Here is a 27518-nt window from a genome sequence, read left to right as displayed (position 1 = left end):
CCTATCTGTTTGAGGCGTTTCCCGACAGATACAAATTTAAAATAACAGAAAAAGTTGAAAAGAAAGTTTTATACGCCTAGCTTTCTTCAAAAAGCTTAATGGGTTTCTTATTTGACACAATTGTACAAAATTAGCTTTAACCTTATTGCATTCTTACAGCAATAACAAAAAGAAGACTCAAACCATTTTCATATGAAAGGTTTTGCACGAGAACTCGTCTGAGGGGTACAAGGTAACTCGGAAATGACCTATTAACTGACTACATACCGTGACCCAACCGCTTGAACCGCAACTTGCTTGGGTGATCCACACTGCGTGACACTTTTGGTAAATTTCATGGCACGTGAGTCACGCAAGGCTAGTCATAATCGCGGTTGAAAACAAGGTCAAGCAAGCATATTCGTAACTAACAAGAAGCGCCTTTATTCAATTAAAAAAAAATAATCCGCTTCATTTAACAGATTACAAGATTGTATTTTAGTTAAATTATTTACCCTGCGCTATAAACCTTGCTTTCTCTTTAGATCCAAACCCTTCTTTGAAAGAATGGCTGTTATTAACCCAAAAAGGGAAAGAAATTCGTGAACTCAAAATGGCATTATAGCAAGCAAGGCCAAGCCCTTCAGCTGTCCTCTATCTTATATTTCTTCTGACAAGACAAGATAGTTAAACTTGTATACTAATCGAGTATCGATGGAAGAAGCAAAGCATAACCTTAATGGTTAATCAATAAAATATATTATATAATAGTATATATTTGCAGTTCGCAAAAACAGTCCACAAAGCTTTTGCTTGTATGTCTTCCTTAATCCTCAAATCTCTTGCACCTATCAGCAACCAATTTCTCCCAACACGACAGGCCAAACTCAAGAATAGAGCTGTGAGAATTGAGAACTGATCTTAAAAGGGTGATTCGTGGGGAGATATCCTATCTATTAAAATTGACAAGAGACAAACATGTAACTTGCCAGGCATAAGTGAAGAATTATGTCACAGTGACTTGGATGTTTCATTCATGGCAAAAAATGTTCTAACCCTATCAACAAGAGGATCTCCTATCAATAATCTAAGCCTCAACAAGTGATAAAGACAACCTGTAGCCTAACAATGCTATGTAAAAAACTTCTAAATTTTATCCTATCTTTACCAATGGCATGTCGTGGTCTCATGAAATTTTGAAGCATCTTCAGTTTGTTGAATGCTTAACTCTTTAACAAGCAATGAATATAAAAGTATAACTCTGAACTGTGCAGTTCCAGAAAATATCCAGATATACTCCCCCCACCCCCCTCTCACAGAAGAGATTGGAATTTCCTGGGGGATGGGGGGATCGGCAAGACCAAAAAATGTGAAAAAATGTATGACGCTTAATTTGAATTTCCAGGGGGTTGGGAGTGTGGGATATTTTCTGGAACTACACATTTTGAGCCCCAAAGGTGTGGATCATGGGAGCTAGTAAAGAGGAACCTTCTTATTTAAGCCTTAGAAAGTAACAACCATACAAGCTCCCTGCACAACAAACTGTGGTCTGGGTATAATACAAACTGTCACATTCTCTCAACAATCTGTGAGGAATGTGAAGAGACAAGTGAGGAGAACTTGCATGCTGACATCAGGATGTCAAGGGTTTCACAAATATGGAATAAACATTGAGCAAGATATTTATTGCTTAGATTTTTATCTTTTTAAAAAGAAAATACAGTTCAACCCCTATTAAATGGCCACCCTCAGGAAAATGGATAGTGGCTGCTCAAAGGGGGCTGCCCTTCAATAGAGGTAAAAACAACAGAAAAACCCTCATTGGGAGTCTGATCACTGACTGCCTAATAAAAGGGGTGGCCGTTTAATAGGTGGCTGCTAATAGGGGTTCAACTGTAACACCTAGATCTTGCTGGAATATTGAAAAACAAACAAACAAACAAAAAACACACTATCAACATAGTAAAAGCATTTTAAAAGTTATATCAATATGTTCTGGCATACAGTAAGGTGAAGATAAAATTTGACACGCAAAATCCTGTAAGGAAATCACGCCTTAGTTCATCATTTTGCATATGTTCCCATGAAAACCTGGTAATGAACATTTCAACGAAGTATGGGATTCTTTTGCAAAAATTACTCTTCCTTTGATTATTCATCTGAAAAAGAGAAATCATGTTTACTATTAGTATACAACAAAGTCATTCTTCTTTTGAACATTCCTCCTGTAAGCAGTGATCACTTTCCAAGTTCCTTTTAGTTATGGCTTTGTTGCAAAATTAAATACAGTATATCAAACATGAGAGACAGTGTTTCATCAGGATGTCCAAACACCAAGAAGAGAATTGAAAACACGAAGTGCAGTGTAGTATTTTTGATGAAATTCGTGGTGTTTGTATAGCTGATGAAACACTGTCTCAAGTGTTTGATATATCTTCTCAATCAAAACAAAAACTAGGGAGTAAATGGAGAAGTAAAATCATCAAAATCTACGCTAATTAAGACCGGGTATTCAAACCTCCTTCATGGTTGATTTTCTTTGTTTTAAGTTAATGAATTATTTCAATAATTAAAGTAAGTTTGAGAACTGGGCTTACCCCTCCTCTGTTGCCATGGGTACTTCAACAGGCTCCTCTGGATAAATAAATAAATATTAGTATAGATAAATACAATGTAAATAATAAATGGGTAAATAAATGAATAGATGAATTAACAGAAAGGAAGAGAGGAAACAATTAGACGAGGGAGTGAAGGAAGAAAGAGAGAGAAAAGGAGGGATAAGGGTAGGTAAATAGCAAGGGAAGGAGAGGAAAGAGGGACAGAAGTGAGGTAGGCAAGGAGGGAGGGACATGGGGAAAGAGGAAGGTAGGGTGGTAGAGAGGAAGGAAGGGAGGAAGGGAGGCAAGGAGGGAGGGGGTAAAGAGGGAGGAAGAAAGGTAGGCAGAGAGGTAGGGAGGGAGGCAGGGAGAAAGGGAGGATAGCAGGGAGGCAGGAAGGTAATGGTGTAGACAGAGAGGAAGGGAGGCAGGGAGGGAAGGATGAAAGGATGGAAAGAAAGGAGGGAGCAAGGGAGTGTGGGATGGATGGAGGGAAGGAGGGGAAGGGAGAGAAAAAGAGAATATGGGAGGGGAAGGAGGAATGGGTATCCAAGGCGACTAAATGCAAGGAACCAAATCATAAAAGAAAGAAAACTGGTGATTTAATGTTAGTTCATGTACCTGTCTTCTCAACAGGCTTTTCATCATCCTTCTTTTCTTCATCTCCCTTTTCTTCTTCTGCCTGGGGTACCTCCTGGATCATTTCTGATCTACGATTACCTACAGCAAATGTAGATGCAATTAACATGAACACACATCGGCTGTTGCCAACTTTACAAGCTTTTGGCAAAACTCAAACCTGTTTGTACTGAAAACAAATGAAAGAACCAGTTGACCATTGCGACAAATTTATCACTTCTTTCACTCAAAACTCACTTAAATCAAATGACTTGGTTTTGTGGAAAAGGATTCAAACGATAACAATGGCTCACAAAAAAACTGCTGTGAGACGTTTTACTAAACATAAAATTGCATTTTTCTCAAGGAGAAGATTTAAAGAAAATGTAGCTGATGAACAAACTGCACTGTCAGGCCATCAAAAATAAAAATCTTAACCATTCAATAAACTACGTCAAGAATCTGGGATTCACGCATTATTTGGAAAAGTGTTTCACCCAAATTTATAGAGCTTTGTATGGAGATATCATGTTGGTGCCCCTCGGTGGCCATAAAGTGACAGAAACATCTGTCATTCAGTTTTGCTATTGAAACGAAAAATTATTACTCTGGAGCTCCCACACATTGAAATTAATACTTCTTCTAGGGCAAAAACTGTTCAGTTAGCAAAAAGTTGTGCGACAACTCTTTTGACCTATGTGAGAGCCTTCTCATGCAGCCATTTTAATGTCACGCAATGCATGAACTTGGAAATTCAAATGTGCTCTATACAAAATGAGGAACCCTGTCCAATGTAAACATTGCAAAACGTCAAGTTGTTAGAGGGTCTTACATCTCATAAAACTTAACCTTCTGAAGGAGTGGTAATTTTTAGCTTTGTAAAATGATGATGTCACATGAAAACCGGCAATTGTTGAGATTGAAACTTGACTTACCATCAAGGACTTTAGTTGAAAAGCGCTTGCTTGAAACTCGCTCAAAGTCTGGCTGACTGCGTAGGATCTCCTGACTGTGACGAGCCTGGTGCTGAGTTCGACCACTGTGGAGAAGCAAGTAAAATCAATCAATCAATCAATCAGTCAATCAATCAATCAATCAATCAACCAGTAAATGTACGAGTCAGTCAGTCAATCAATCTCCATCTACAGTGTAGTGGAGGTAAAATACAGCATCACATTTAGTTCAATGGTAGGAACTCTGCTCCAAAGATAATATACATGTACACATACATGTAAGCTACAGCAAGAAAGAAAAACATGAAAAAAATTTAAACACTGTGCAACACATGATACACCTGTTATGGTTTGAATTAACTTTTGGTCAAAGATAATAATTGCTTCAACCCAGTTTTGTTTTTATTTTCCTCTGAATTCGAAAAAAAAAATTGTAAGACAATTAAAAATAAAGGTCAAACTGACTGCAAAATTTAAACAAAACATAAGTATCAATTTACCACTACCTACATGCACTAATGAATATCAGGTGTATACATCTTCATTCTCATTAAAAAAGGATAATGTGCACTCAGTGAGTTTTATTCATACATGTAGCCATTCCTTGTTCACTATAAATGGGAGGCCACGATCAGAAGCACATTGATTGATGAGAATGAAAAATATGTACGTGCTACAAAATTGAAGGATTTTGGAATTTACTCAGTAGGTAATGTAGTGTACTCTCTTGTCAAAAGCACATAAAGTAAACTGTATGGGTTTATCAAGATTACATGTACAGGTATGAATCATTAATTAGTTTCCCAACAGACCTGTATCTAAACTTGGAACCAAGTTTGATGAATCCCACATCTTTAGGGGGCAGATCAGCCTGCGACAATCTAAAAAATGAGTGGTTTTCCACTCCGACTTTCCACAGTCTTTTCGTGGCCCTCAAACTACCAAGCTTGAAGCTCAACACTGTTGCAACATAGTAATCACTCTGTAGTGTAGTATTGTAAAGAAAGAAATACAATGTGATATTATTAGTAAGCAAGAAAATAAAATGTATGAGACAGGCAATAAAAATAATATATACATGAGTTTTATTCAAAAGTAAAATCTACATGTAGCAATTACTGTAAGTACAAAGACATTTATTAAAGACAAAATTATTACGGCAAGTTTACCTCACTTGCTGGTCTGATTGTTAATGTAAACTTCTTCTTTTTGAAGGCAATTTTCACAATCTTGGGCCTGTTACAAAATCACAAGATACACACATTAAAATTTTAGTTCCTCAACTTTGGTCAAAAGCAACTTCTGCCTAATGTACCATAAGGGGTTATAGCCACAGAAAACATAAAAAAAACTTTCAAACATGGCATGTTAACATACAGAGTCTAATAATTTCCCAAACATAATAATAAATTATGCATGATACCTTATACTGTACAAGTATAATCATACACAAAAACAAAATAAGAAAGATGCATTGCATTTTTTTTTCAAATTCCAGAAAATCAAGAGTGACCAAATATCACTAAAAAAATGTTTCCAGTAATAAGATCGTTGACTCTGCCAATAAAAAGACAAGACAATTATGGGTATAACTGACTTCCCTTTGCAAAGAAAAGCATGGAGTACTGTACTACACATGCACAACCATGCACTTTCAATTATTTTGCCATTTTTGGCTGCAGGACATGTACATAATTGTACAAGTAAAGCTGAGTCAGTCAATAATGTTTAACTTGTCTGTTAAAAACAGGGCTGTCATTAACTTTTGCATCAACTGAAATGTTGATTTTCACACCTGTAACAAACTTGTTACCTTTTACTTGAATTATATCAACTATAGGCCAGTTCATCCGTAACATCAAGGGCCCATCAAACATACTCAGCTGCAGCAGGTGGTATGGGTTATGGCCCTTAGTGACAGCTTGGAAAAAGCCCTCCATTTCAAAGCCTGCATGATTTCCCTACTTACCAAACAAATTTGTTAATCAGTCGGTTGTTGTGGAAGATGTGAATACCCCATGCAGACACACCAATAATCACAGGCTGCCCTTCTGCATCCTGAAACACATTTGGAACAATCACATTAGGAGCGTTTCCTTCTGGTAGAAGTATATTATTTATTTGCTGCCTACAGTTACCAGCCACGAAAAAGGGGAAATTTTTGAATATTTCCTTTACAAGTTGTCACAGAAACTCAAAAGAAGCTACTAACACTGTAATTAAGGTTTATCCATACATCCCCTTTGATAAAATTAAATCCTATTAAAGAACATCTTTCATCAAAAATTGCAACAACTCAAAAACAGCATAAAAGAATTAAAATTAATTTATAACTAAGTACTGTAAGTATAATAAGGGTAAAGTCAGCATGCAAGCCAAGGGGTCCATCAAACTGGAGCTTATCCCGGTTTCTGTGGCATGAAGCGACTAGGAGTATTTCTGCTCCCCCCTGAATGGGATGCTAGTCCATTGCAAGGTTACCCTTAGCATTAAGTTTGCCAGTACCCATTTATACAACTGGGTGGAGAGAGGCACTGTGATAGTGTCTTGCCCAAGAACACAACACAGTGTCCCCAGTCAGAGCTCAAACCTGGACCGCTTGATCCGGAGCTGAGCACACTGGCCATGAGGCCACCATGCCTCCATGAATTTGATAACTACTGCCATAATTTTCTTTTGACTACACTTGTAGATATTAAATTTCTTGACATTAAATTTCTTTGCGACTTTTTCCATTTTCTGTGGTTCATATAACTCTTTTCTTAAAATCAATAGCCCACCTTTACCAAAGTTACTTTCAGTCTTCTGGCATTACAGTGTGAATAACTTTCTCTTTTAAGGACCCATTAACCGATTTATGTGCGCACTTGCGTGCGTTGCTAAGGAGGTGAAATTCCACTTCCGGTTACTTACGTCAGCCTCAGCGCAGAAAATAAAAAAATCAATAACTTCCAAATTTGCTCCCATTTTAGATGTTTTTCTTTGGGTTTCACAAAATGCAAAGTAAAAAAAGTACAAGCAAAGACAAAATAAGAAAAACAAGAGCAATACAAGGAGAAAAACAAACTCCATGTGGCTTTGTTTTATCTTACCAAAGTGTGCTGGTAGTGTAAATTGCGCACGCGCTGATAGGGTAACTTCCAATATATATCGGGTGCACTTCCAGTTTCTTTAAATGCTAAAGGAAACGCAGTTTTTCTTTAAATCCAGCCTTTTTTGACGGATTTTGATTAAAGCCAACGTTGGAAACATAGCTATACATTCCTTTTTCAAAATCATGCTTTTTTCAGAAAATTACGAACTTTTTAATATTTTGAAGTTCTCTCAAAATCCGACCTTTTAGAAATGAAACAAAATCCATGCATAGCGTAATGAGGATTTAAATTAAAATATTAAATCAATGAAAAACAATCCGATAAGGTAATTTGCCTGGGAGCCTTTGCGTTTTTTCAGTATTAGTCACATGACCATGGGTGTGGCCTGATGACGCCAACACTAGTGTTGCTGATCATGAAAAAGTTAAAACACATGAAATAACTCTGAAGTAACTAAAAATGACGAGGTTATATGAGAATAAATTTTCCCTTGCAACGGCTCGAAAAGATCGGTTAATGGGCCCTTAAGGAACTTTTATTAGTTGCAAAAAGTGATCTTAAAAGTCAGTAACACACATTGATCAATCACTCTTGTCATGCACGCAAGAAATGTCTCACATGAAACTGTGAAGCTTGGTTCACACTTTTGAGGCACAATGCACATGTAAATACAAGCACAAGCACAAGGACGTTCACAGTAGCAGCATACGCATGCACAGTGAGAGTTACATTGCTGGAGAAACAAGACAGTGATTAGTTGAATTCTTGGGCTTAGCTTGTACTTATTTCCTGTCAGTTCGCACTTGTGAAATAAACATAACACTAGTGAATTAAGCATACGTGTAAGCAAAAGAAAAAGGATAATTTTTCTTTTTTTTGTGCTTATACTCTTATACTTGTGATTATGATTGCACTCAAGTTTGTGCTTATCTCATGAGTGTGAACCAGTCTTAAAGGAGCCCAGTTACAGTTTGCACATTTTGAAAAGTTTAGCCTAAATTTTTCAAATTTGTTGTTTGCAATCCGTGTCAATCTTCGCCATCCTTGACCATCCTTGTTCCTTTATGGTTTATTATTATCTCTTTGATGTTTATCTATCTTAGTAAACTATTATTTTCAAGTTTCCTTCCATTTAAAGGAGATTTTGTATGCAGCCAAAAAAAGACAAAACACCGTGACTGAGCTCCTTTAAGTTCCTTTAACTCATTGGCACAAAATGAAATGTTACACACCACAGCTTGATGGAGGTCAACTCCATACAGGGGAAGCTTTCTGGCATTATCCAAATACTGCAACTCAGCATCCTCTGGTGTCATTCCCCTAAAGAGTAGGAATTGAATGTTACTCAGTTTTATCTAATGTGTTGAATTATTCTTGCATTTGGATTGGTTCTTAGTTATGATCTGATTGCAGAGAAAGATATGAAGACATGATTGATCATTGCATCTATATGTACACAACTTAAGCAGTTGTGAAATTAAGCTTGAAAAAAATTCTTCATATCTTTCTCCGCAGTTCAAATATACAATCTTTCATATATTCACTTGTATTCTTCACCATCTATGGCCTGTATAATATGAACTCACAATGTGACCAGCTCCCACTTGGCTTGAGAGCTCAGTTGGTAGAGCACTGTATCAGTATCACAGAGGTCACGGGTTCATATCCCATTCAAGTCTGATTTTTTTTCTGGCTTAATTTCACAATTGCTTAAGTTGTGCATACAACTGTGATGACCAATCATGTTTTCATATATCTCTCTACAGTTCAAATATATGATCTTTCACATATTCACTTGTAAAGAGATAAAATAATACCACATTTCCTTCAAATGTCTAATAATTTCAGATACTATTACAATCCACTCTAATCTGCCATTAACCCATTCACACATACATGAACAGCTGAAAAGAACAGTCACTGTCATGTGCCTGATTTGAAATTGCAATTACTGGGAGAAGCTGGATGTGCAGGTACAGTGTAACATAAAATACTGATCACTACCACACTGCAAAATTAAAAGGGTGCAAAAGGGTTGATATATTCATTTCATAAATGTACAGTGTCAATAGATATTCAACTAGCATTATAGTCTATAGTGTATGCTGTACAGGTACAGAGAGAAAGCCACAGAGCTAATGTACTTCATTGCAAATCTGACAGGGCCTGGTAACAGTGTGTTTACATATACAGTTGAACTTCGGGTTGCGACCACTTCTCCTAAGTGACCAGTTTTCCAAAATACCAAAGGTTTCCAAGTTAACTGACCATGACCACTTTTAGAGCTAAACGTTTGAAATTTTCTCTTGTCTTTAACCTCCCACAAGTGACCACTTGACAGATAATAGAGCGGAAATTGGATAATAAGGCGTTGAAGTATATCAGAAGCATACCATGATACTCTGAATAAAATACCACTGGGAAAAGTTTTGGGAAAATTTTGGGAAGATTAAGTTTTTTTGTGGCTGCTAAATGCTAATATGGGTTTAGATGGGCACTGATGCATGGAGTTACCATATGCTAGTGAGGCAACAATTTGACCCAAGAGGGTTAGATAAGCTCTCGTAAGCCACCACCTCCCGTAAGCAACAGCTAAGCTTGGCATTTTGGGTGGTCGCTTATGGGAGCTGGAGGTTTGACTGTACAGTATGTGTAGTTTGTGGTCATGGACAGTGAAATCTTTTGGTTCTTGTGACATTGAAGTTTAGTTAATTTTGACAAAATTCAGATGTACAGTATTCCCTTTGCTTAGTACAGTGTGTAGTTCCAAAAAATATCCACACCTCCCTCCTAGAAGGGATTTTTTTTCCCAAGATCCCCCCACCCACTGTCTCAAAATTCCAATTAAGCTTCAAACATGTACATTTCTTTAAATTTTTTGGTCTTACAAACCCCCCCCCCCCCCCCCGCCCCACCCACACCCTGCCCCCGGGAAATTCCAATCCCTTCTGTAAGGGGAGTATGGATATTTTCTGGAACTGCCCACTGTATTACAGAAGTGGGGGCAAATCTGACCTGTGTTTCTTGTGAAACTCATGTACTTTCTGAAGCATCTCATCTGGCTACAGAAATAATCAAGAAAGGTATTTTCATTACTACAGTAGAAACTTTACAAATGTAACTAAAAGGTATATTTAACAGCAGACTGACATCTTACCACCAGAAAATGCAGTACCACTTGCCACAGTGGCTTCATCCTTCAATACACATAATTATACAGTCTACATTATACAGTTTACATTTTCATAGGGGATATTACACAGCAGCACGCAGATATGAATTTTACTTCCTAGTGGCCAAAAGCATATTATTTTTATGAATGAGCACAGCAAGCAAGTAAAATATTGTTTTTAACACAAGAAAATACAATTCATATCTTCCAGCCACCATATAATTTTCATATTTACACAAACTGACTGTTTGCACAAACAACCGGAAAAATAAAAAATGACATCATCAATATCCTGACTGGTGAGAACACGGAAAATACGCCACGTGAGTCCTGGATGTAGTTTCATATGAATTCTATGAGTGTTCTATTTGCCATTAAAACACCTGACTTTGTCTATGTTAAATGTTCATATCTATAGAATTACTAATGGATAGAAGTATCTTTTGCCATTTGTTGAGAATTTAGTGGTAGTACATATATGTACACTGTGTATATCAAGACAGCATATCCCAATTGATTATTTCTTTTTTATTCTCATCACCTGTCCACTCTGCCTGTTGTCAGAACTGGGAGATATTATTCATTGGTCATGTTAACCAATGTATAAGTAGCGGAGCTCCAGCAGCCAAGTGGAGTACCATGACTATAGATAGGAACAGAACCACATGCGTGCAAAGAAATAGATAACCATGCAACTCTTTTTTCATGGTCAACATGGCTTTTTCATGGTCAACTTGGATTGCATGTGTGTGCACGCTACGATGAAAAACAACAACAGCATTGTGCAACATGGTGGCCATACTCCAGCTAATAGGTGGAGCGAAGAATGCTGCCTTGGTTTACAGCGCACATCTTTGATATTGGACATCTACTGTATGTTATGGTGAATTGACAGCTGTCAAAACAAGGCATCTCTTGACCAGAATCATTTTTAGGCTAGGCTAAATCGATATAATTATTAAAGGGTAATGAACATTTTTACGGTTTTAGTACCTGTTTAGGACAGAATTTAAACTCTGAAAGATATCCTGCACCTTCTCCATGCTCATCAGGGTCATAGTCTCCAACTTCAGCTACAAAAACAATTTTATAATACATGAGACAGTTTAGACGCAACAAATACAAAGTGTACCAAAAGTAATAGAGTCTGTGCGCGAGTTGTACATTCACATGTTAACTTAAAAGAAAATAATAGTCTGTTGTTCACAATACTTTCGATACTGTATAGTAAATAAATGAATAATAACAAAATATGTTTTTCAGTAGTTGGCAGGTTTTGTTTGGCTCCATTTAAGAGTACAGATCTAAATTGTAGGGCATTGTTCAAAAAGTTGTTATTAACAAACCTTCCCCTTCTCTCTATCTAGCACCTCTGGAAATTGAATTTCAGACAAGACCCTTCTGTCTGTTCTTAAGACACCAAGCCAACGAGCATTTAAGTGGTGATCTACATGTAACCTAAAGATGGTACCCAGTTTTAACAATAATTACAAAATCATTTTTGATTTTGTAAAATAAACTTTCTAAAAATGTATGAACTGACTTTACCTTGCACAACAAATGAACCAAGAAGAGCATGGATAGGAACAGAGCATTGCAATCTACAAAAAGGGAACATAACTCAAATAACTTCTTTGATGCTCTTTACCATAGGTGTCCAGGCAGCCGGTGGACACCAGTTTTTAAAGAAAATTGTTATGTTGTTCACGTTGCCTTATAAATTGTTCATTTAAGCAGACCCTATTGCACATTTGCGACACCCGCTTTTCAAATCCTGGCTAAAAACCTGCTCTTTACATTACTTTACCATCAGGACTGGGACATGAGGTTTATTGGGAAATTAGGTATCATATTCAAGAATGGGCAATTGAAATCTAGTGTTGGTATTCGGCTGCAGTCACAGTACTCATTTAAGGGAGTGTCTGTTCAGTTACAATCATTTTCATAATTCATCTTGGCAATAATAATTTTGCACTGTTCATAAGTACATCTTAAGATGTTTTTCAGTCATGTACAAGATTGTACAGGCCACTCAAACCATTCAAACAAAATAAAATAATAACTAAATATCACATGTACATGTAATTGTAATTATGGCAATTGTGACCCAAGGTCATATTTAAAATTTGTAGCTACTCAACTGTGTCCTATTGGAAATCTGTGGATCTGATTGGTTCTCGCATAGTTTTCTATTCCCTGATGGACAACGTTCATGCACACACCGCTATTGAAACTTTATTAACATTATTCTAAATTCTAGGCTTAAAAATACAAAAATTGTACTTGGTTTTGTGCGGTACTCCTCTAGAGCATCTACTAATACAATAATTAGACTACTCGCCTTTGTTTTCTATTAGCGATAACCAACTTGGTTATGCCTCGTTTTCTACGAGCGATAGAAAGCTGCTCCTAGTCTTATTCTTAATTAGTGCCTTTCATCCTTCTTACCTTCCTTTAAGAAGATCTTCTCTGAGTTGTAAAACCATCAAGTACCTACACAAAAGTACTTAATAATTAAACTGATAAATACTACATGAAATAATGTTGGTCTGCTCAGAATAAAATTACACATAAAGGTCACATACTGTAAGTATGAACAACCACAATTATAGTCTGATAGTCTACACGGTCTGTACTTCCACCTGTTCAAACCGTGAAAAGACTGGGTAGCAATTTCAGTGTACAGGTCTTAACACTGTGGAAGTGACAAACAATAATGTTTTTGATTTAAAACATAAAAATTTGTAGCATATATTCACAGATATCATTCCCAAGCCATGTAGATTTCAAAATTTTAAGAGTTCAATCTCTCATGAACATTGTAGGCAACAGAGTTCAGGTGGCACTCAAAAGTAAAGTTTCCTCAGAGAGCGCAAAGTTTTCCTGTGTTGTTTCTTTGGTGCTGCTGCATGATTGCTTTACAATAGGCTATCAAAATCTCACAAGAAGTTCAAGCAGTTGTATTGACAGTTTTTTACAGCTCTTGCAAGACGCGTGTCTTGTCTCGTGGTATGAGAGTCTAGTCTCTGGAGAGGGTGCTAACTTACTTTTGAGCAGTGCTGTAAATTTACATCTATTTACCACTCAAAAAGAAATTAACGTACAAAAAAACAAAACACAAAAAACAAAACAAAGCAAAAACACTGATTTGTTATTACACTAAAGCGGTTTTCAATTGAGTGTCATAAAACCAAGCCCAGAGTAATTGCTCTAGCCAATCACAAAGGACATAGACAACACAGTGAACCAATCAAAACTCAAAGCAAATACAAATAGCTGATGTGAAGGATGGAAAGATGTGTACAAGCAAATTAAGATTGGTTTTGGTTTTACTTCTGATTGGATGACAAGTGGCGAGAGTTTTTAAAGCCAATCGTGAAACGTAGAAATGCGAATTAACCCAATTACTTTTCAACACTCAAATGAAAGCCACTCTGTTACAATAATTTATTATCTTATTTTCTTACCTTGTGATATCTTCAACAAGAGCAGTTGGGTTGGGTGGATAAAACTTGACAGCAAAGTAGAAATGATATGGTTCTATAAAGAAAAAAAATTCTCCTTTTGAACTAGGAGGATAAATTCCAGAATTTGTCCACAGGCCTGATTTAACTTTTTTTAACTTTATATCTTCCAGTTTATTTTAACAAAACACTGGGTTGTACATATACAATGTTGCTGTATGTATACTTTTACATTAGTTTCACCAGGCCTAGAAAAATGGCCATCAAATTATTTGCAATAACATTTCAAGTAACAGCTGTCTACATGAACACACAGAGTTCTACAGATTATCTACAGATTAAAGTGTAAGTTATATGTACATGTAGGACTGCCTGACTACAATCTTTCTTTTTACAAACTACCTTGACGAGCCTAACTCACAATAGTCCAACAAAAAAACTTCTAAGTAACATATTGTATAGAAAAGGACAAAATGTACACTATGTTTGGTTAAAAAAGGAATTATGAATCCATGTACAAGCCTTACCGTGCTTGAGCTGTTTCTTGATAGGCCTCAATGGGTCCAACCAATTATACTGCAACCAAGAGTGAACTTCTCATTAAACTAAAGCTGATTTTGATTTCTTAAACTCCCTGATTTTTCAAACCAAGTTTTGTTTCCCTTTGAGGTTCAAAAAATTGGGATTCCACTGTATTTGGAAAATGTTAATTAATGCATTTTATGGTGAAATACCTGCCCATCCTTTTCGTCAATGTATCGCAAACCAAAGTAATCCTTCTCAGCAACTTCAATTTTCTCGCAGATCTTGTCAAACAAAACTTGACCCTTTGCATTTTTCTGCAAATAATATTACAAACAAGTGACTTAAACTGGTAATTAGGACAAAGACCACTCCCTGCACAAAAGATTTTACTGATCTACGTGTGCATTCAACTCAATATCACAATTCTATAACATTGCATCTCTTTTTTAGCGGTTAATTTCTAAGTATTTTGACTTTATAGAAAGTATAATTAGACAAAAAATAATAATAATTGTTTGGTTGGACTTCAGACCAGACCAGACCCCCGTGTAAACACTGTACATAAAATACAGTTTGCCTCTATTATGTACACAGTTTTCAGAGAAAAATAAACAGTAATCTCCTGGGTTTGAAGATGGATTGATCAAAGTACATTTTACATGTAAAAAAAAAATAATGGGAAACTTTGGTTCCTTGCCCTTTGAACAGCTGAGAGGCACTTTGCTATTTTAATTGACGGTAATTTTCAACTATTAATAATCATTTTGCTAGAAACCCAGAAGTTGGGATATCAGTTTCAGATAAAAGCTAACTGCCAAACAGACAACATGTCAACAAATACTATTTCAACCTTGTACTAATAGAGCAGACATTCGATAACTTCTAGGCCTGTTCTTGATTGGCAAACACCAGCAAATTTATGATCAACGAATGGCTTGTTTTTAAATTTGTATGAAGGTCATAAAAAATTTTCCAGGGTTAAGAATTAACGACCACAACTCAATGTAAGATCAGATAGGATCAGAAAGATCTATCATCACTCTGTCTGGGTTTAAAAGAAGCTTTTTTCCTTCAGGAATGTTTTCAACGTAACGGCTTCTTTGAAATGAAAATTTATTTACAGCTGTAGTCATAGCACGGTTAACACAATCAGCTATTGTATGCCAGTAACTACTGCTGGACACATACCACAAATACGCTAGTTTACACATTTTCCAAGCAAGCGAATTATTCCAATATCCTGGTAAATTTGTCAATTTACAGAATTATTCGACGGGAATATGTCTATGCAAAGACAAAAGACTTCCATGTGATCATATGCGAATCCGAAAAAATTTCATCAACATCGCATCGGATCTTTCTGCAAGACTCTCAATATTATATATTCTGTGAAATTTTGCAATTTCATTTTGTAGTTCATAGCCACAGAAGAATAACACAGGATCGCGAACTATTGGTAATTATTAGCAAACATAAACTTATCGCTGCATACAAACTAACATTATATCCACCATTTTGGAACCAAAATACTCGTTTACAAAATAGAAAAAGCTTACATCTAGGTCCAAAACTGTACTTTGGTCATCTAGCAGTTGAACTTCACAGTGCAGCGTGCTTGACTTCCCCATAGTGCTGCAGAATAAGTGGTAATTTGGATGTGGACCTTCAAGCAAAACAAAATCTCGGAGCGTCTACAAATGATCAAACCCTACCCAAGCCAACTGAGCCTCGATTGCAGTATTTTGTTCCGTTGAATTCTGGGTAGAAGATAACGACATAAGCATTTGTCACGGGTAGGGTAGGGCAACGCGTGGAGGATTAAACGCCGGGTCTCGAATAAACGCCCGGTCTCCCACGTAGATTCGTAAATAAGACCCTCAAGGAATTTATATTCGAGTTACAGTAAGCTTTAGGTATACATGTAATTATAAGATATTTTAAGCTCTAACTGATAATGAATAAAAACTCTAATAAACTCCAGGCTCGAATAAACTGCAAAAGTCAAAAAACGCCTGATCCGCGAGTCAAGTTTAGTACACTGGGTGCCAGAGGCTCTATTTAAGTTTGCGAGTTGCGGGAAACCCCCTAAAGCCTGATGATACGTGGCGATCACGGACTGTTTCCCCCTCACTACGGGAGGTTTTTGAGTGCTAAAACAAAAATATCTCCTACACAGTATACCTGTGTCCTGCCCGGCTGAGTATGTTTAAACCCCATGGGGACTCCTAAATAAAAAGGTAGCTGCCGGTTTCGCCCCATGGCGAGTTCGCCCCCACATCGACTGAACTTGATCGAGTTCGTCCCCAACCAGATCGAGTCGCATATACAGATTATTCCTCGTTCTTTTGTCCACTGCCTTATTAGAATACTGGTGGTGAGGAAACTTCGCTTGGTGGCGAGGTGACTTCGCTTGGTGGCGAGACTCCCTGATGGCGAGATACAACAAGCGAAACAATCACCAACCAATCTTATCAAACATACATAGACTGAAATGGTCATTCGAAAACGTTTAATAACTCGATAATAACTACGTCACAACACAAAATTTTGGGGCGAACTCGAAATAGAAATTTTATAGTGGAGACGAACACGGTGGGGCGGAACTCGCCATGGGCGAAATCGGACCATGTAAGAACGGGGGTGTTAGTCCTAACTTTTAGGGGTTAAAAAAGCATTTTTAGTACCTATGAACTCTTGGTCTTCAGCCATCGCTGCTTGATTACAAATTTAAAACAAACAGCGCTGATAAACATTTTAAAAACATGCATTTTATGAACTTGACGTTTCGTATGCTAGTCAACATACATTTTCAAAAGTATAACCGTTAAAATTTGAATGGGGGTCTGGCTGAAAATATTCTTGTGAATATTCTTAGATTATAGCGTAATGCCAGTTCTATTTTCGAATGTTTTCGGTGTCTGGATGGTAATTTTGGAGTCAGACTGCACGCAATAAATACTGGATATGACACTCATAACCTCTTCCAGAAACACTCTTCTTCTTTGGCCATTTCAATTTAACAAGAAATAAAATGCAAACAGCGGCAAGAAATGTTATTTGCATTAAACATACGGCTAGTGCTGGTTTTGAATTTTATACGGTTTAGTTAAAATCATATACAGTAATTCTATTAACGCACAAAGTTAGATTCTTTTCAAAATCTCAGCCTCGGGTTTATTCATAAAATATTCTTAAAATTTCGTATAATATGTATTCTTATCAAATAAAGAGTGTAATAGAATATTTTATTCGATTTAATTAGATTCAGCAGACTATCTTGTTACGTTGCATATAGATTTCAGAGTCAGTAAAACTGCTGTTTATTCTGCTTGTCTTCATCAGTTTTTTTCTGTAGCGGCTACAGAGTTTAGGCTTACTGAGTGCTCGCTCTTGGTAATGGGGTACAAATTAAGGAACATGGTCATTTACTTCGAGGAAGTAAGGAATATTATTCAAATTGGTTCAAAGGAACAATGGATACTGTTAACGGAAACCGGAGAAACTTCAGAAAAAGGAATTACTTGTTATTAGGCCCAGGACGCACTTGAGAAATTTTTCAAGTATCTTTCCTCCGTTGGGTGGCTCCTTTGTAGCCTAAATCGTGAAAAACTTCTCCAAACACCCTTTGATTTGAGAGGGGGACATTCGCGTTTTGCAATATTGGACAATATTTCAGTTGAGGTATATCCGGCTCAAAGCCGTGAAAATTAATTTCCCAATTAAAGTGGAACCTCGTTAATGCGGTCACCAACGCGCCACAAAAATCTGTTGGTATTGACGGGGGAACCTTATTTACGGCGTTCTTTAAAGAAAACAATGACCGGATGAGCTTTTGCCCCGGCCAGCAAAAAAAAAACTGACATGGTAAGGTGGGCTTCCACTGTATAGTTATGTGACGATCCCGTGACGGTCAAGAGAGGCATGTCCGAGACGACCATCACGGGTGCTTGAAAATCACGGGTATCACTCTGATCAGTGACCAGCACGGGTTTTAACAGTGCACAAAAAAGTTTGATTTTTTGACAACTCTTTGGGCGGCAAGCGTGAAAATTGAAATTTACCGACTGAAATGGCTACTGGTTCCCAAAATTTCGACATCAATCCCTGCTTTGAGACTGATGTTCCCGGATGTCATCAGAGCGAGGAGGAGCGGGAAACGACACGAAGTGACAACTCCATTGTTTTGAATATAAACGCTGGCACATTGCAAATTGGAAGAGATAATGTCCTGAACTTTAGATCAGTGCATGATTCGACTACTCCTGAAAATCCCAACAAGGTTGAAAGCAGCGATGAAGGTGGTCCTGTGTTGAGAGAACTCTGGAAACCACGCGGACTTTTGAACGTTGGTCGGAGTAGACTTGGCTTCCCTGATTGTGACACCGATCACTTAGTACAACTGCTGGTCTGTAAGAATCAACGTACACGGGAGGCGCTTGACATCGGAGGTCATTACGATGTAACAGTGGCAGTAAGTTATGATGGAGAAAGTGCATCTAGTCTTAAATTGCCTGATTATCAGTGTAACTGCATCAAAACTGAGCTGACTAAAAGTGGCACAGACGCATCCATGATAGGAGTTATCGGCTACGTGTTCCGCTTCCACGAAACTGACACAAGATACAAGATCAGTTTTTCTTTAAATGCCATTCAACCGAAAAGAAGAGGGAAAAAGAGAAGTTTAAAGGAACACACTGCTTGTGAAACGATCTGTCAAATTTCTGTCATGCTAGAAACAGGGCCCATGATATCATTAAAAACAGGCAAGGCTAAGAAAATGACTAAAGAGAGCACTGTTTCCCTATTGTTTGCCTTGAGTCTACCTTGCCTTTCTAAAGAGAGTACTGTACTGTACAAAAGATCCTGGTGGGTTACGAATCAGTTTCGGTCGTGCCGTAACAGCTTTAAGAGGGAAGATTTTTATAAACACGCAAGTGATCTATTGCTGACGTTCACTGATGCAGACACTCACATAGCCATAAAACTGGAACAAGGCATGAAAGCTTCTTACCAAAACCAGCCAGACCGCGCTCTACAGTTGATCGACGAGGCGTTCAGTTTCATGTCTGAAGCAGAAAATCCTCAGCTTTTGGCAGGTAAGGGCTACGTCTATCGAGCAGAAATCTTGAGAACACAAGGAAGCCTAGGAGAGGCTGAGCACTGTGTGAATCTAGCCTGGCAAAACATTGCTGGATGTCAAGCGGGCCTCGACACAAGCTTGATTGCTTGGGAGAGAGCAAGAATATTAATAGATTTCATCGGACGCACTCCCCATCGAAGCCTGAAACTAGTCAATGAAGTTCGAAGTAATCTGGAAAAGTGCATCGACGTCTGCCTGCATGTGGAAAGAGAAAACAGCGATTTGTGAAGCAGCTCTTCGTGCTTGCGTTGCTCGCAATGACAATACTTTTGCTCGATTGCGACAGCGATGTCGCCCGAAAACGCACTGTAAACGAAGAATTTATCGCGAAAGCAAGGTGGTGCTTAGATACGCTGAGAAACAAGTACTGGTCGGAAATGACACTGGTAGACAAAGTCGACTTCTACCTGTCTAGTTCTGATCTGGAATATCGACGAAGAAATTTTACGGAGGTAAAAGAGTTTGCTCGTATGGCGAAGAACAAGGCGGTGGAGATGGGCCTCTACTTGGAACCCCCTAAAGCGCAGGAACGTCTCGATTTCATACGCGTAATCACGCGCGGTCACACAATCGACAATGGTCCGCAGAAAAGTGAAAGCGAAGGAGAGAATGCCGACATGAGCTCGTCAGAAGCGGAGTCTGATTGGCTGACTGCAATATTGAATTGATGTTACTTATTGAGTTGAAGTGACCTTACACATACATGTATAGCACTGATATCTCACTGAGTGAAGACCGAGAACTGACGGCAAACGCACAAATTAAATATCGCAAATAAACTGAGAGGCAGCCATTTGGATTTTTTAAGGCAAAACCGTTGTAATGGAAACCTAGCTGTTCTCTCGGGGTTTTTAAACATTAAAGTCTCCAACCAATGTAGCAAATAAAGCTAGCCTTTAATGACGAATATCACCTAATCTGACGAACATCACCTAATCTGAAACCAGATAAATACATTTATATAAATGCTCTTCCTGTAGTTCAGTTTTATCTTTTAATATAAATGACTTCAAGTCATTGCACGTTTGTTATCCCCAACATTGACCGAAGTTCCGATCAGACTAAAGTTATTCTTGACCACTATTTACGGTGGAAAGAGATAAGTCAATGTCTCGATCATTATAACAATTTTAGAATCTTGTGTAAGAAGTCAAGAAACAGTTTGTTAATTTAGAGTCTTCATGATTATTTTACGGCAAAACTGTTTAAGCCTAACAGGAACCGTAAAACTGCAATTCTTATTAAATTCATTGAGTAGTTTTTTGTGATCATGTTTTCATTCCGCGAGCTGTAGTAGAGAGGTGACACCTCCCTGTTTCGCTGAGACAGCGCAGATCATAACATTTACGTCCCAGCGAAGATAAAACTGGTTGTCACTAGCAATATTCGCAGTCGGAGTCGTAATGAGCAGATACTCAGACGGTAGTGATATGCATAAAGTGTTTATGTAGATTTCCTTGAGTTTTTTTGTTGTTGTTGTCCAATACCGTTCGGTACTGGTGATATGCCTTGGTCGAAAGACGAAATGTCGGAAAGATGATTAGTAATTTATGTAAATTAGCCATATTTATACGTTTTACATAGTGATTTTAACTAATTTCCTTTTTGTGTTTATTTCGAGGGCCATTAGTTTATCAGTTTTGTTAGTGTCAAATGTTACCCTCTCCAATAAAGTCTACTACTACTACTACTACTAGCTCCACTTTTAGGCTTGGGTAAATCTAATTGACGTCAGTTTTAAATTTAACAAATGGTAAACGCCATAGCGTGCACTATTGAGTTATGGATGCACGCGGGAGGTTGCTAAGCACGAAAGAAGCGTAAGAGTCGCACGAGGCGGTAGCCGAGTGCGACTCTAGCTTCTTGAGTTTTATAACATAACATTGAGACGTTGGAACAACAGAAGTCCTTTTATTGAGCTACATCACAAAAAAAAAAATGTTCGTGTAGTCTTACATGACAAGAGAAAACAAGTGCGCGAAAATTCATTCATGACAACCGACTGCACACCAGTAACTCGATAAAGTTTCATCTTCAGACAACTGTGAAGACAGTTTCGCATTTCTGGAAGAAGAACGTCGGCCATTACTTTGGAAACAGTGTCTGTCAAAAGATTTGCTTTGTAAACATTAGCACACACGTCAGCAGCGTACACCCATGGGCAAATAGTAGACGCTAAATTAACCAATCAGAGCGCGCGCTTTGCTTTAGTTATGTTATAAAACAAATTGTCAAATTGTCCGCTCTCGCTCGTTGCGTCAACATAAGTTACAAATTCATGTGTCAGTCCGCTTATTGTCAATGACAATTAGTCAACGAGCGCGCGAGAATTTCTGCGGTTATTGTAAAACATGTCGTAAATACAAGTTTTTTCTTAGTGTAATAGACGCAATCTCGTTACTTGAGCCCGCGATACTTTGGTTTAATCGCTAACCGTAAAAATCTGGGAACAAGATTTGTGATGAACGTGAAAACGAGCCTATCCTTGACAAAAGGTGGCGTCATTATCTACTAGCAGGATAATAAGGAACCGAGACCATAGTCCATTTCCAAACGAACTGCTCAATTTAAGGTATCAGTAAGGGGAAAATTTGCAATTTTGCATAATTTTACTTTTTTGAGCGGTTGGATAAATCTTAAAGTAATCTCTTAGATAAAAAAAACTCCACGAAAAAATCTTATATCTGCCGCTAGTTATTGCGCGAGAAAGATTGTTTGCATATTAATTACTTAATTGAGAGTTGACAAGTTCTGTCAAATGAATTAATTATCGAGGCAAGAAGTCACATGACATCAAGATCATGCTGAGTTGACACGCGATTCGCGCGCCATAATCAGTGCCGGATGTCTTCGAAGAAGACAGAGCGATCTTGCCTGTTTTCATCGGCTAAAGGAAGGCCAAAGAAGGCGAAAAACACTTTCAACAAAGAGTGGGCCGCTAAATTAGCGGAAAGCGGCAAAGGGTTCGTTTAACAATCAAGAAAAATTGCTGGATGAACGCGACAACGATCGCGATCACGAAGCCAGCGAGCAAGCCGAAATGAGCGCAAGCCGCGCTAAAATACTGTTGCAAGAAACTGTCGAAGCAGAGAGGAGATTGACGAAGAGAAGTGGACGAAATTGAAAGGCAGATCGATTGTACAAAATTAGAATCAGCAGTGCAACATTTTTTTTTTCTTACCCAGCTATTGTCATTTCTTCCAGTATCTTTGCCTTTGCATCAACATCAGTCGATGTAGTCCCGTTTACGGCGTCCTCTCCAGCGTTTCCCTTTGTGCGCTTGCATTTTCTCAGGAACCTTCTACGGGCCTTCGGCATGTTAACAGTGACATGGTCATAATTTTGAAGATTAGTCAACCGATACGTAAAATTTCGAACGCTAATATAGTAAATCAAAAGATAATTTCACGTTTACTAACTTTGGAATTCTGACTTCACACATGAAAAAGCGGTTTATTCACTGGTGAATAATTTAACGCGCGCCGTCGCGGAAATTTGTACCTGTTCCATGTTAACTGTCACAGTCCTATTGTTATACAGAAAGTTGATTCCTCTGCGGTGTCTCCCTTGGTGTGATAATCTCATAACACTTGGATGCCGCCGAATTTTATTTTTTCTCTGTTTCTCGAAAGTAAAAAATAGGCGAGTTGTACGTACATTTCGAGTTCCAGGTCGGCAGCCCCTGGACCAAATTGGCTGAAATTCGGAGAGAATGTTGTCAGAACAAACGCCGACAAAACCGTGTCTGCGAATTCTGATTACTCTTTTCATTAAAAAGTTATGCCTTTTTTTCGCGGGCAGTCCTATTTTTTTCCTTTTTCTAACTTCATCCTCTTGTAAAATAATAACAAACGCATGTGCCAAAAATCTGAGACACGGTTTTTGAGGTCAATGTGTGAAGAAACGGATGCCATGTTAATCGTTTTCTCCGACCTAAATTTAGCGGGCGTATACCTTGATTTATGGGTTCGTGAAGCTTTGTAAATATATTCACATTTTCGAAACACGGTAAATTTTTACCGTTTTAAACAGGTCAGGTCATAATCTGTAGTTATTAAGCTTCCAGTAAATATACGGTTTATATGGGTTTTTGTTAAAGCCACGAACGCTAGAGCGGACCGCGCGCGGATGGTCAAATGGGTTATACTGATACCTTAAGTAAAACTATGAGGGACATAAAAACGACAGATTTTCTAAAGTACGGTCACTGAAACAGGACGAGTTAATTTTGTTTCTAAAATCCTCGCAGAGGGGAATCCTCGAGAAGAGGCCATTCAGATGACACATGCAGTCACGCAACATATCAACTTCACTCTATTTAGAGAGGAAATGAAATCCGGCCCGCATGTAAAAATTCTCCCCTTTATCATACGCTGAGATCTGTCAGTAAGACCCTGGGTTATTCATTAACTCCATGAAAGGTGATGAAAGTTGATTTGACCGCGATTTTAGCGACTAATAAACAGGGCTCGCTTGTCGGCTTATGAATCATTCAGGCTAATGAGGACGTTAGTTTGCCAAGCACTCTCCCTCCTCCCCACGTCGTTTAAAAATTCGCTTGCACGTCACAGCGACTAGCCAGAAAGCAGAGCTTCACAGTCACCAAGTGGGTAATGACATGAGTGCAAGATTAAATGAACAAAGAAGAAGAAGAAGAAGAAGAAGAAGAAGAAGAAGAAGAAGAAGATTATTTATGTGCCAGTTGAGAATATCTAGCTCCTAAGTAACAAGGAGCTTATTAGGGACACAGTATATTAAAAATTAAAATTCAAAATATATACAATAAGAATTACCTAAAATTATACCAAGTAGAAGTTTAGTAATTTAAAATATAATAAGACATGAAAATACAATGCAAAAAGCATTGAGAATACTCCAAAAAATAAATGTGTCAGCTGTCACAAAGCATACACGAGCAGCCTTGATTAACTAAATTACTGACATGACACAGAGGAGAATCGCCGAGAAGAGGCCATATAGCTGTATACCCGTATACTCGTTCATTAATTAAATTACAAAGATCTAAATTTAAACACAAATAAAGTGGAATAAAATTACAACGAATAGAAACCACAGCCTGCACGCAAGTTAAATAGAATCTCGACAGAGATTGGAAACACAGCAGGCTCCCGCGCATGCCTATATTATGCTTTTTCGCTCTGCTGCGCAGCAACGACAACTGCGGAAAAAAAAAATATTACCGAGCGAAATGGCTACTGGTGAAAATTTCGACGTGAAAAGATGCGATGCAGTCGGAGCTTCAGATGATTACAATGCGACTGATGATCCTGGAAGTGATTCAAGCGAGAGAGAACGAGAAACAAGCGGAAGTGACGACTCTTTCGTTTTGAATATTAACGCCAGTCTATTGCAAATTGGTAGAGATAATGTCCTGAACTTTAGAACCGTGGATGATCCGATCCTCAGTTCTAAAGATCCCAGCAAGGTTACAAGCGGCGATGAAGGTGGTCCCGTGTTAAGAGAACTCTTGAGACCCCGTGGACTTCTGAGCGTTGGCCGGAGTAGACTTGGCTTCCCTGATTGTCACTACGATCACTTGGTGCAGTTGTTGGTCTGTAAGAATCAACATACAATAGAGGCGCTTGACATCGCAGGCGGTTACGATGTAACAGTGGCAGTAAGTTACGATGAACCAAGTGAATCTAGCCTTGAATCAGTGCCTGATTATCAGTGTAAACGCATCAAAAGCGAAACTGAAAGAGACACAAACGGGTCTATGATAGGACTTATCGGCTATCTGTTCCGCTTCCACAAGCCTGACACCAAATACAAGATCAGTTTTTCCTTGACCGCCATTCCATCGAAAAGAAGCGGGAGAAAGAAAACAAAGAAACACACACCCGGTGAAACCATCAGCGAAGTTTCGGTTACACTGGAAACCGGGCCCGTGGCATCATCCAAATCAGGCAAGACAGGGAGAAGGTCAACAGCGAGCGCTGTTTCCCCATTGTTTGCGTTAATGAATCCACCTTCCCTTTCTAAGGAGAGCATAACGCTGTACAAAAGATCCTGGTGGGTTGTGAATCAACTTCAGTCACGCATTGACAGAGCTAACTATGAAGGTTGTGACAAGTACGCAAAGGATCTATTGCTGACATTTACCGACGTGGACACACGGATAGCCGTTAAATTGTCCCAAAGCGTGGGAGCTTGTTACGGCCAAAGCGGGCCGGACCGCGCTCTGGAGTTGATCGATGAGGCGTTCAATTTTATGTTTGAAGCGAAAAATCCGCAGCTTCTTGCCGGTAGGGGCTACGGCTATCGAGCGGGAATCTTTAGACGACAAGGAGACCTGGGGAAGGCTGAGCATTATGTGCAACTAGCGGAGCAAAACATCGCTGCGTGTCAAACGACCCTCGACACAAGCTTCATTGATTACGAGAGAGCAAGTATGCTGATGGATTTCATTGGACGCACTCCCCAGCGAAGCCTCAAACTAGTGAATGAAGCTCGACGTATTCTGGAAAGGTGCATCGACGTCTGCCGGCGGGTGGAAACAGAAAACAGCCGATTGTCTGTGATGAAACGCCACTTTCTCGTGCTTGTGTACGTCAAAATGGCAATGCTTTTGCTCGATTGCCGCAGCGATGCCGCGAAAAAACGCACCGTGAGCAAGGAATTTATCGCGACAGCAAAGTCATGCTTAGACATGTTGAGAAGCAAGTACTGGGCGGAAATGGGACAGGGAGATAGGACTCTGTTCTACCTGGCGAGTTCTGATTTGGAATACCGACAAAATAATTATGTGGAGGCAGAGAAATTTGCGCTTTTGGCGACGGACAAGGCGGTGGAGACAAATCACAAAATGGAAGCTTCCCAAGCGGAGGAACGTCTCGATTTCATGCGCGCAATCACGCGCGGTCACACAATCGGCAATGGTCCGCAGCAAAGTGAAAGTGATGGAGAGAATGCCGACATTAGCTCGTCAGGAGCGGAGTCTGATTGGCTGAGTGCAATATTGAATTGATGCTGCTCACTGAGTCAAAACTACGTCAGTTCTGTGCAGACCAGGTTAACAGTCACGCACTGGCGCCATGTTAGGAATAAACAACAGCATGCGCGAGAAATTCCTCCTTTCGAGGAAATAATTTAACGAAGTTTAACATACTCCACTGATATCTGATTGTATCGAAACTGAGCAACAGTAAAGACTCACAAGCAAATTAAAGATAGCTTATACCGTGAAAGGCAGCAAAGACAGACCTACTCTGGGTTAAGCTTAACCTTGGGTCTGTTTAAAATCATTCTCCAATCACTTTATGTAGGATGTAAAGGTTAGGTAAAGGGGTAAAGTTTGCATACGAACCTAGTGGGTAGTCAGGCCAGAACTTATCCCACCGGCCGGTATCTGTAGCATGAAGCGACTAGGAGTATTGCTACTCCGGCCGAGGCTAAATATTATTGCTTTTCTGCCGATTTTACGCTCAGTGAAAATATTCTTGTGAATATTCTTAGATTATAGCGTAATGCCATTTCTATTTTCGAATGTTTTCGGTGTCTGGATGGTATTTTGGAGCCAGACTGCACGCAATAAATACTGGATATGACACACCTAACCTCTTCCAGAAATGTTATTTGCATCAAACATACGGCTAGTGCTGCTTTTGAATTTTATATGGTTTAGTTAAAATCATATACAGTAATTCTATTAACGCACAAAGTTAGATTCTTTTCAAAATCTCAGCCTCGGGTTTATTCATAAAATATCATCTTAAAATTTCGTATAAAATGTATTCTTATCAAATAAAGAGTGTAATAGAATATTTTATTCGATTTAATTAGATTCAGTAGACTATCTTGTTACGTTGGATATAGATTTCAGAGTCAGTAAAACTGCTGTTTATTCTGCTTGTATTCATTTTTTCTGTAGCGGCTACAGAGTTTAGACTTACTGAGTGCTCGCTCTTGGTAATGGGGTACAAATTAAGGAACATGGCCATTTACTTCGAGGAAA

The 27518-nt window shown here is 38.5% G+C and overlaps 2 protein-coding genes and 1 pseudogene across 3 annotated transcripts; 2 read left to right on the top strand and 1 right to left on the bottom strand.

Annotated features, from left to right (window-relative positions):
• Positions 1 to 407: 407 nt before the first annotated feature.
• LOC110053884 (band 4.1-like protein 3) lies at positions 408 to 16136 on the bottom strand. 2 transcript variants are annotated; one of them, XM_020760195.2, is made up of 16 exons: positions 15960 to 16136; positions 14613 to 14717; positions 14406 to 14454; positions 13882 to 13954; positions 12863 to 12907; positions 11963 to 12015; positions 11408 to 11487; positions 10258 to 10304; positions 8475 to 8562; positions 6117 to 6205; positions 5317 to 5383; positions 4960 to 5129; positions 4130 to 4233; positions 3198 to 3296; positions 2577 to 2613; positions 408 to 2138 (listed from the first exon to the last, which is right to left on the bottom strand). In XM_020760195.2, the coding sequence occupies exons 1-16, from the start codon at positions 16029 to 16031 to the stop codon at positions 2135 to 2137; spliced, it is 1182 nt and encodes a 393-aa protein (XP_020615854.1). In that variant the 5' UTR covers positions 16032 to 16136; the 3' UTR covers positions 408 to 2134. The 2 variants fall into 2 exon arrangements, with proteins under 2 accessions (XP_020615854.1, XP_089128281.1); XM_089272155.1 differs by lacking the exon at positions 408 to 2138 and having other exon boundaries at positions 2573 to 2613.
• Positions 16137 to 18338: 2202 nt separating this feature from the next.
• On the top strand, positions 18339 to 21233 carry LOC149104950 (uncharacterized; annotated as a pseudogene).
• Positions 21234 to 24696: 3463 nt separating this feature from the next.
• Positions 24697 to 27412, top strand: LOC149104949 (uncharacterized). Its single transcript, XM_089272146.1, has one exon. It carries the CDS (start codon positions 24753 to 24755, stop codon positions 26529 to 26531), a length of 1779 nt encoding a protein of 592 aa, XP_089128272.1. The 5' UTR covers positions 24697 to 24752; the 3' UTR covers positions 26532 to 27412.
• The last annotated feature ends 106 nt before the right edge of the window (positions 27413 to 27518 follow it).

Source organism: Orbicella faveolata, unplaced genomic scaffold, assembly GCF_042242905.1.
Source record: "Orbicella faveolata isolate gen_17 unplaced genomic scaffold, um_ofav_v1 contig_34, whole genome shotgun sequence".
Classification (NCBI taxonomy): Eukaryota; Metazoa; Cnidaria; class Anthozoa; order Scleractinia; family Merulinidae; genus Orbicella; species Orbicella faveolata.
This window is presented reverse-complemented; position numbering and strand designations above follow the sequence as displayed.